The sequence below is a fragment of the Sorghum bicolor genome, chromosome 10, assembly GCF_000003195.3.
Source record: "Sorghum bicolor cultivar BTx623 chromosome 10, Sorghum_bicolor_NCBIv3, whole genome shotgun sequence".
NCBI lineage: Eukaryota > Viridiplantae > Streptophyta > Magnoliopsida > Poales > Poaceae > Sorghum > Sorghum bicolor.
In genome coordinates, this window is record NC_012879.2 from 7,238,184 (window position 1) to 7,248,262 (window position 10,079).

The 10,079-nt window shown below is 50.4% G+C and overlaps 2 protein-coding genes across 2 annotated transcripts; both read right to left on the reverse strand.

The window, feature by feature from the left end:
* LOC8070777 (chitin elicitor receptor kinase 1) lies at positions 591-2,434 on the reverse strand. The gene has a single exon (XM_002438009.2). The coding sequence runs from the start codon at positions 2,197-2,199 to the stop codon at positions 907-909; it is 1,293 nt and encodes a 430-aa protein (XP_002438054.1). The 5' UTR covers positions 2,200-2,434; the 3' UTR covers positions 591-906.
* LOC8070778 (pentatricopeptide repeat-containing protein At3g29230) lies at positions 5,540-7,339 on the reverse strand. Its single transcript, XM_021449177.1, has one exon. The coding sequence runs from the start codon at positions 7,133-7,135 to the stop codon at positions 5,627-5,629; it is 1,509 nt and encodes a 502-aa protein (XP_021304852.1). The 5' UTR covers positions 7,136-7,339; the 3' UTR covers positions 5,540-5,626.

Consider the following 10,079-nt stretch of genomic DNA (forward strand, 5'->3'; position numbering starts at 1 on the left):
TGGCAAATATGTTAAGTCCTCTATCATTTGGCATCACGCGTATTCTAATTTGCCAACTAGTTTTGCTAACTTGTTGGATTCTCAATTTTGTGATTTTGTCAAAAATCCTAAAATGTTAAGTTCTTTTACCAAACCTAAATATCAAAGTATTAGTGTTGGCTCATGCATCCGCCGACGGAAGCAGTGACGCTGACGGCTGACGCGAGGGTGCGTCGCGTGGGGACGTGGGGTGCACCAAAAAACTGCTTTCCGCGTGTGGTGTCTGCTACGGTGCGTCCTTGCTTACATCCTGCTGACATCAGTGCAAACGGGTTCCTAACGGCCCTGTACTGGTTCCATAGGGTTCAACGAAATATGCGTCACAGCCTCAGAATTCAGAAATCAGCCCAGACCAAACGTTCAACCTTACACACGGCCTGCTGGGCTTCTATCTCCTAGGTCGAAACAAATAGCAGCTGTGGGCCGAAGACGAAGCCTCACCACCGGGCCCTATGCAAAGGCAGCTATCCGAGCCACCGCCTTGCTGGCTTTTCTGCCTTTTCTTCAACAAACAAAAGTACAAAAGCGCTGGCGGGCGGTAGTGCAGTCGCTTTTAACCTGTACTATTTTTCTTTGTTCTATTGCAATTGTATGAACGCAGAAAGTGCGCACAAAACCTTCAGTGTGGCGATAGAAACTCAATTATGGGCGCCTGGGCGGCGACGTTAATGTTCTACATCAAAACGAAGACATTTTGTTGGAAATATTGAAATGTCACAAGAATTTCAATATCTTTCAACAAATTTTGGTTTGCCTACCTTCCCCAACCGCACTGGCCACTAGCCCACTACTACCAATCTACTCCTACCACCTAAAAAAATCGCAATTCTTACCGCCGGCGATGTCGGTGCGTGCCGGCGCTTCGGTTCACCGTGGCGCCACCGACACGGAGAATTCGGTGGGCACTTGAAGCTTCTGCGCCCACACCCGGGACTCCAGATACACCTTGGACACCTTCCCCGCGACCCACGTCATGTCCGGCCGATCCTCCCCCGCTGCGCACCGGAGCGCCACCTCCACCAGCCTCTCCGCGGCCGACACTGGGAACGAGTCCCCTAGCCTCCTGTCCACCCAATTCCTCACGCCGCCTTCCGCCGCCGCCGCCGCCGCGGCCGTCTCGAGGACCGACACCCGCTGGAACTCCTTGGTGCCCCTGTCGAAGCGGTACCTCGCCGGCTCCTCCCCGGAGAGCAACTCCAGCAGCAGCACCCCGAAGGCGTATATATCCGCCTCACGCGAGGGCTCGCTCGTGCCCGGGTCCGCGTAGGGGGAGTCGCCGACCTCACGGGCGTCGGCGGGGGCCGCCAATTCGGCCGCGCCGAAGTGGGTGAGCCGCGCGCGGAGGCCCGGGTCGGACACGATCACGGCGGAGGCCGAGACGCGGCCGTGGACGGCGCCTGCGTGGTGGTGGACGTACTCGAGCCCCTGCGCGACGTCGGCGGCGACCTGGACGCGAGAGACCCAGGTGCGGAGGGCCGTGAAGCTCGGGTTGCGCGGGCTGCGGAGGCACGCCGCCAGCGTGGCGGCGCCCGGCGGGAGCTCGTAGGCGAGGTAGAGGTGCGCGCCTGCGGGACACGCGCCCAGCAGGCGTGCGAGGCTGGTGTGGTGGTACCTGCCGATCCTGGCAAGCGCGGCGGCGTCCACGGCCGCGGCGCCGGGCCGGCGCTGGAGCTGGAAAAGGGCCGCGTCGCGGCCGCGGAGGGAGCAGCGCCAGTAGGCGGCGGTGGAGGCGGCCCCGCCTGCGCGCTTGGCGAGGAAGCTGTTGGTAGCGGCGGCGAGCTCCTGGAACGGGTAGAGGACAGGCGGGTCCGGGAGCGAGGCGCGCGCCGCGGCGAGGGAGGCGCGGCCGGAGGACGCGGAGGAGGTGGAGGACGACGAGGTGGTGCCGCGCCGCTGCGCGCTGGCCGTGCCCGTGCCCGTGCCCGTGCCGGCGCCGGATGGCTCTGCCCCCGAGTAGGACGTGGAGGGGGAGGAAGAGGAGATCCCAGTCGCGGCGGGACGGCGCTTGGCGGAGGCGGAGGAGGAGGAGCGGCGGTGAGAAGGTGTCGCCGCGGGCTGCGACGCCAGCGTGTCGGAGCCGGCCCTGGGCTTGCACATCGCCGCCCGTGGCGACGGTGCCCAGCTGCGGCTGCGAGTTGCCACCGCGCCGGGGCAGAGCATACCCCGCGGAATCTCAATCAATCCTAAAACGTGTGCACAGCTGGCAGGCTGCTAAGGGTGCGGGTTACAGGGGAAACGCGACCCCGTCTACCTGCCTGGATTTACAGGGGAAGCACGCGTGCTTCGCAGTTCACATTTGTTGTGTACTAGCGTCATGTGCTTTGGTCTGTGGCCTTGTTTAGTTCCAAAAAATGTTGTTAAAAATTTTAGATTCTCCGTCCCATCAAATCTTACGACGTATGTATAAAACATTAAATATTGATAAAAAAAATAATAATTAATTATATAGTTTGCTTATAATTTATATGATGAATTTTTTGAGCCTAATTACTCCATGATTAGATAATATTTATCAAATATAAACGAAATACTACAATATCTATTTTGCAAAGTTTTTTTTAACTAAACAAAGCCTGTGGGAACCTGATGCCGTGGTACTGCTGTAACGGGTTGCTTCCTGCTCTCTACGGCCATCATCCAATGACCCATCACAGATCACCGGTTCGCAGCCAGCCAAACATGACCAAGTTAAAGTGAGGACGGCATCACCTGCCTATGCCTTGGCCTAAGAGAACGGATGTCTGCTAGTCAACTGAGTCAAGATAAGGCTGATAAACGACACCCAAATCTAGTATAATATTATATCATAGAGTATCTAAATACAAGAACTATTTTAGAGTACCTTAAAATCTATTTTTAATATTAAAAGAGGCATATTAACCCAAATATAATGAGTATCCTTTTTACTCGAAATCTATTTACAAGAAGATTTCACTTTTAGGTCTCGTTGCTGGAGACGATAAAAATTAGGTATAGCGCTGTCCAAATTTGAAAGGTAGCAATTGTTGGAGGCACTGGTAAAGTGGTGATCCAGCCTCCCTATTGTCTTGTCCAACTAGGACCTACTTGGTTCCCTAGCTATCAGTTAGATTAGTCTATGATTAGACGATAATTATCAAATAAAACGAAAATATTATAATACCTATTGACCAAACACCCCCTTAGCTAGGCACCAACTTCAATCTGTTTAGTTGGCTGGACAAACCTATTAGCCAGGCTCCAGCGAGCCAAAAAGAAGCCCTTAGTCTGGCTATGTTTAGTTCCTGAACGAAAAAATTTCGGGACATTGTAGCACTTTCATTTGTTTGTAGTAATTATTATCCAACTATGTATTAACTAGGCTCAAAAGATTCGTCTAGTAAATTTCGACCAAACTATGCAATTAGTTTTTATTTTCGTCTATATTTAATACTCCACGTATGCATTTAAAGATTTGATTTGACGGAAAATCTTGAAAAAATTTGGATTTTGATGTGGAAGTAAGGCCTTATTTAGTTTTCAAAATTTTTCAACATTCTTCGTCACATCGAATCTTGCGGCATATGAATGAAGCATTAAATATAAATTAAAAAGATAACTAATTACACAGTTTATCTATAATTTACAAAACGAATCTTTTAAGTCTAGTTAATCTATAATTAGATAATAATTATTAAATAAAAACGAAAGTGATCGAAAAATTTTCGCGAACTAAAACAAGGCCGCCTAGGGAAGAACGCGGCGGGGCTGTCCGTTTTCGTGGAGTCAGGTCCGAGCTAGACTCGCGCCCCATTGTCTCACCGCCCAGTGTGCCAGGAACTCGCGCCGAAGAAGGCCTGCAGTGTGGCAGCGAACTCCCCGCCAACGAGCGTGCTCCCACCCCCTGCTCCCGCCACACGAACACCTCCCGGTTCCGAGTTGGCTTCCCTCCCTCTGCGCACCTCCATGCTTGCCCCCACCCTTGTCGGGCGCCATGCTCCGGCAGTCCGCCCGCTAGAACACGAGCTCACGAGGATGGGGAGGAGGAAGTCGATGTGCTGTTGGGCAAGCGGAATAGCGGCGACCGCGGCCTGACCTTCGGGTACAGTGGTATGAAGAACTAGAGCACAAGCTCGGGGACGGGGATGGAAAGCATGAATTGCGGCCGCGGCTACTCCCAGCAGTGCCTCCTCAAAATTGCCGCATCCCTGTTTCTTCAAAAAAAAAATGTCGCATCCCAATGTGCAATTAGAAGCACGAGTATTGCAATTGCTCTGCCTTTTTATTTTCCGAATGCAATTTCAGTTTGTCTGTAATACTGAACTCCCTTGGCAATTTCAATTTCAGTTTCCGAAATGCTCTGTAAGACGGCCCCAAAACAAATCATAGTATCTGCTTTCCGTTGGCAATTCAGATTTTGATTGTGTATCTCTATAGACTTCTTCCAAGTCTTGGACTGTCAAATCGGATCGACTGCATATCCTGTGTTCTGTACATGCTGAAGCCTGGCAAACTTGGAAGTTGATAGCATCAGCCAAGAAACCGACCTGCTTATCAAGTGTTCGAGAAATTGTCTCGAAGTGGTGAAGTTACCTGTACAAAGAATCAAAGAATAGGTAACTATATCCATATAAACCAACCAACCAAACAGTTTATTAGCCAAATTTAAATGTGTATGTAACCATATAAATCTATCTTGTCTTGTTAAGAACAGGCTTGGCCTAGCCTAGCTTATTTCTTAAACAGGCTAGAAAAAAGACATGAAACCAAAACGCACCCTAGTGTCCTGTATAGGAGCTCAAGCGTGCAACGGCAATAGCTAGGCGCGCCTGTGCTTGCTGTTCTAGTTGGGCCTTATTTAGTTCCCAAGAAATTTTATAAAATTTTTCAAATTTCAGTCACATCGAATCTTGTGGAATATGTATGAGATATTAAATATAGATTAAAAAATAACTAGTTGCACAGTTTTTCTGTAATTTGCAAGACGAATTTTTTGAACCTAGTTAGTCTATGATTGGACAATATTTATCAAATACAAACGAAAGCGTTATAGTGTATATTTTATTGCAACTAAAGAAAACCTTGATTGGTGGCACAAATTCAAACAAGAAACGCCCTTTACATTGCGTGACAGGGGATCCGGCCAGCCAGTGACGACATTTGGTTTTTGAGGATACTAGTAGGCACAGACTCCATCGATCATATTGAGCCGACTCTACCCACTGATCTGGTCAATATTTGCATGCTAATTTTGCCTTGCTTACTGCCAATCGAACAAAGGACTCGACCGGGCCTGCATGCGGTGCGGTACAGTCCAACGATGTATGTCCCGGCTTCCAAGTCGTTTTGAGGTCACTCGACTGAATTTTACCAACGACAACAACTAAGGCCTTGTTTAGATACACCCAAAATCCCAAAACTTTACAAGATTCCCCGTCACATCGAATCTTACGGCACATGCATGAAGTATTAAATATAGATAAAAGGAATAACTAATTACACAGTTTACCTGTAAATCACGAGACGAATCTTTTAAGCCTAGTTACTTCATAATTAGACAATGTTTGTCAAATAAAAACAAAAATGTTACAGTGTCAAAATTCAAAAACTTTTTACATCTAAACAAGACCTAACACCCCCTCGTTGCCTGCCGGCTGCCGCCGCCGACGTTCTGTTGGTACAGTTTGTTTATGCAGGAGCTAGCCAGATCATGGCAAGCCCGATCAGGCTGCTTGCGGCGCGGGGCGCCCTTGGCGTGTCTCACGGCCGCCCTCACTTGCCTCCTGTGTTCCTCGACGCGATCCCATCTCTGCAGCGACGCGTACACGTTGGACAGACCGTACGCCGCGCCGTCGTGGAGGTCCAGCCTCGATATCCGCCGCGCCGCCCACTCGCTCAGCCTCACACCGCCCTCCTGCCACCGCTCCGAGACGCGGGCGTCGAGCAGGAGGCTTCCGAGCACCTTGGCGTTGGGGCGGCCGGGCATCGTCTGCACGAGCCGCGCGGCCTCGTCGACGTGACCCGCGCGGCACAGGAGGTCCACCATGCAGCCGTAGTGCTCGGGCTGGGGCGGCAGGCCGTACACCGGTAGCATCTGGGAGAAGAACTTCCTGGCCTCCAGCACCAGGCCGGAGTGGCTGCACGCCGACAGGAGCGCCACGAACGTCACCCCGTCCGGCTTGACGCTGTTCCCGTTCAGCCTTCCCCTTCCCTCGACCATGTCGTGAAACGCAGCTATGGCGTCCTCGCCGTGGCCGTTCATTCCGAGCCCTGAGATCACCGTGTTCCAACAGAAGAGGTTGGGGCTGCGGGGCCGGGGCATGGCGCGGAAGACGTCGAGAGCGCAGTCCACGCTCCCGCTCTTGAAGTACATGTCCATGAGGGCGTTGCTCAGCACGGTGTCGATCCATATCCCCTTCTGCTGGATGAGGTGATGGATCTGCCGGCCCAGCGCCAAGTTCCCCACCTGCGCGCACGCGGCCACCACTGTAGCCATGGTGCCATTGGTGGGTCTCAACCTCTGCTCCCCCTCCCGCTGCGTGCGCATCAGAAGGTGGAACATGGCGATGGCAGAGGCCGGATCCCCTCCGCGCAAGTACCCGGCCATCATCGTGTTCCAGGTGATGACGTCCGGCAGCGAGGAGCCCATACGGTCGAACAGCTCTCGCGCCGCGTCCATCCGCCCGGCCTTGCAGTACCCGTCGATCATCGCGTTCCACGACACGACGCTGCTGCTCATGGCGCGGAGGCTGGCCTCGAAGACGTCCCTGGCCGAGGTGAGATCGCCGGCCCTGCAGTAGCACGTGACCATGGTGTTCCACGAGGCCGGCGTCCTGTACGACATTCTTCCAAACAGCGCCCGGGCGTCCGTGACCCTTCCGGTGGCGCCAAGGGCGGCCAGCATGGCGTTGATGGCGACCACGTCCCTCCGCGGCATTTCGTCGAACACCCTCTGGGCGCGAGCCACAAGGCCCCGCTTCGCGTACCTGGTCAGCAAGGCGGTACTAATGACCATGTCGGAGGCGAGACCCAGCTTGCAGGCGAGTGAGTGTAGCGCTTGCGCTTCCCGACAGCTGGTGCACGCAGTGATCGCTCGGAGCAGGGCGGCCGGGGCATGGGATTGTGAAAGCATCCGCATGACCGCATAGCCAGGCAGCCAGGCCAAGAACCTCGGCCTACTGTCGTGAACGGTAAAGCCGCGTAAGGCCCCGTTCGTTTCCTGGCTATCGACGTCCAGCAGTAATTCCGGGCTGCATAGTTAGTTTATATTTATATAAGATTCTATGAACCAGAATAAATTCTGGCTTGAAACGGTTCAAAACGAACGAGCCCTAAACTGGCAGGCGACCTGGGCCTTCTCTCTTTGTAGCACATTTTAGATTTCACACACGACATGTCTAGGATTCTTTTATTTTTAACCATTTTAAAATCATATTTTCAAAATAACTTTACCTTATTTTTATTTTCAAATAATAATTTTTTTACCCCACGTCCGCCACAGATCGTGTGGCGCGGCAAAATCTCTGTACCTCCATCATTTTAGTATATTCTAACCATTCTAAAACAAAAAAAGGAGAGTACAATAGACACATGAACCCCCATTTACCTTCTTAATGTATTAAAATCTGATTTTATTTCACATGATTAGAGGTCAAACTCTTACACTATATTTCAGGACGGATGATGTGTAGAAGCCTACATGGAAGCTTATCATCACACTCCCTTTGTTAAGGTAACTTTCCCCGTCACCTAGACATATGTGACAAAGCTAATTGTCTACTTTTAAAAAATCATTTATATGGTATGAAAAGGTTGTGATTTATTCTAATATAAAAAGATAGTCTTGTCCCGTCTGTACGGCAAAGTAGAGCTCCTACGAAACAGAAGTGACACGACAAGTTTTCACATGAATATGTGCCGATAGAAGATTTCTCTTGTCCAATACAAATAGCACACATTTATCACCCTAATTGATGCCGCGCAAGGATGATTTTGCCACACCATATGGACTGACACGGCCAAAACAGAAAAAAAATTGAGTGTTTTTCTAATATATGATTTAAGAAAAAGGTTAAAAATAAAAAAAAGGGTCCATGTTCGATTTCTTACCGAACATCGTTGAAGCATGATATTGTTTTTTTAGACTAGAGTTTGATTCACCACCTCAGTTATGGCTTGCCACAGATTGTAAGCTCACAATGTGTCAAACTTTGCCATAGTTGTGACTTAAAAAAATACACACTTTATATGGCAAGCATAGTTTGCCTAAGATTAGGTGAACACAGGATTAGAACCAATGGCGAAGCCACATGTTAACTAGGGGGTGAAAATGCACCCTCTAAAAATTATAAAACTAGTGATTAGGTCTAAAATTTTATCATATATGCTTTCCTCACGGAAGATGTTTATGCACCCACAGCTAAGTATACCCCCCTTCAATTTGCTCTAGCTTCGCCACTGATTAGAACATCTCCAATATTACCTAGCATTTCTAAGATGACCAAGCTCCATTTTGGAACAAACCCTGTCGACGAAAGCTAGTCGACAGTCTACCTTGGGGTATATCCACGAACTTGATGGTGACGCAAGACACAGACCAAGATTTTATCCAGGTTCGGCCGCCGTGTGGGCGTAATACCTGCGTCCTGCATCTGATTGTATTGTTGTGTGTTGAATTGAATTGTCTAAGGGGGTCCCTTGCCTCTCTTTATATAGTCAGAGGGTAGGGCTACAAATCTGGAAACTAATCCTAGTCGGTTACAATTGCTATAGATAACGCGATATCAATTCCTATTCTAACCGACTAGAATCCTGCTTAATCTCCACGTCTTGTTTCCTTGTGCGAAACTCCGAGTAGTTGGATCAAGCCTCGAACCGTCTCGTAATGGACCAAGTCTCCTGGCCCAAGTCTAGCCCTAAGGGTATAGGAGTTTATACCCCCACAAACCCACCCTTCCTGTTTTTCTCTTAGACATGACCAAGATCAGGTCCATTTGTACACTATAGTAGGGACAAGTTAATTTTGAGGTGGCAAAGAATTTGGGTTGACTAGGTGCTCCTACATGTGAGTCTCTGCTCCTTCTCGCCTCTTATTGCCATTTTGGGTTTGCGAGGGATGATGGACCATGGTTCTTTGTTCATTGCGAAGGACATGTACTCATGTACATCTTGGACTGTTTATTCTGATGACAAACAGATAGACAAATGGATGAATGTGGGCAATGTTGTCACGGAGGTGGGTGGAGGAGAGGATAGAGGGTCCCATGTGCACAAGCAGTGAGAGGAACGCTCACCATGTTTCCTACCCACACTGTGGATCCGCAGTGGCATCATCTAGCCTAAGATTTTACTTCAATACAAGCATGTGTCGACGCCGAATGAGACAATGATGCTCTTGTCTATTTTCATTGATTAGTGTAAACAAAGGATTTATCTATAAAATTCTAACTAAATAGGCGGCTCAATCAAAAGGTGTTGTACATGCCCTAACCATTTTATAAATACTCCACTACAGATGACTGGTTTTCCCTTATTATTCATTAGTCACCTACCCTAACACGCCCTCTGCCCCTAACTCGCGCACGCCCGCACACACTGCCCGCAAAGTGTCTTCAACCTTCCTCTCCCCACGCCTGGCAAGATCCTCGACTGCGAGCCCCGACGAGCTCCTCCTCGTGCCCACCGCGCCATGGACAACGGCTTTGGGCAGATCCGGCGGCGACCATGGTAGATCTGGTGAGGTACTTCCTCCTCCTCCTCCTCCTCCTAGATCTCTAAGCTAGGGTTCCACCGTTCTCTTCCCCTCTTTTTTGCAACTTCGACCGACATAGAAGGGCGCCGCCAGGTAGAGGCAAGCCAACTAGACAGTGGGGAAGGAGGCCAGGCGGCTTATGGGCCTTAGCGGCGGTGGCGGTGGCCAAGCCAGGGAGGGTGGGGGCGCCATCCAATAGAGGGAGGTTGTCGTTATCGGAGGGGGAGGGATAGAAGGCGACCACTGCAAACAATAGGGGTTCTCGAACTCGCGGTGCGGGCACGTACGAGGATGAGAGTGCGATCGTTGACGAAGAAGAAGGCCAAGCGGA

What these genes read in the sequence shown, in the direction of transcription:
- LOC8070777 (XM_002438009.2), bottom strand. Translation starts at nt 2,199, where the DNA reads ATGCTCTGCCCCGGCGCGGTGGCAACTCGCAGCCGCAGCTGGGCACCG.
- LOC8070778 (XM_021449177.1), bottom strand. Translation starts at nt 7,135, where the DNA reads ATGCGGATGCTTTCACAATCCCATGCCCCGGCCGCCCTGCTCCGAGCG.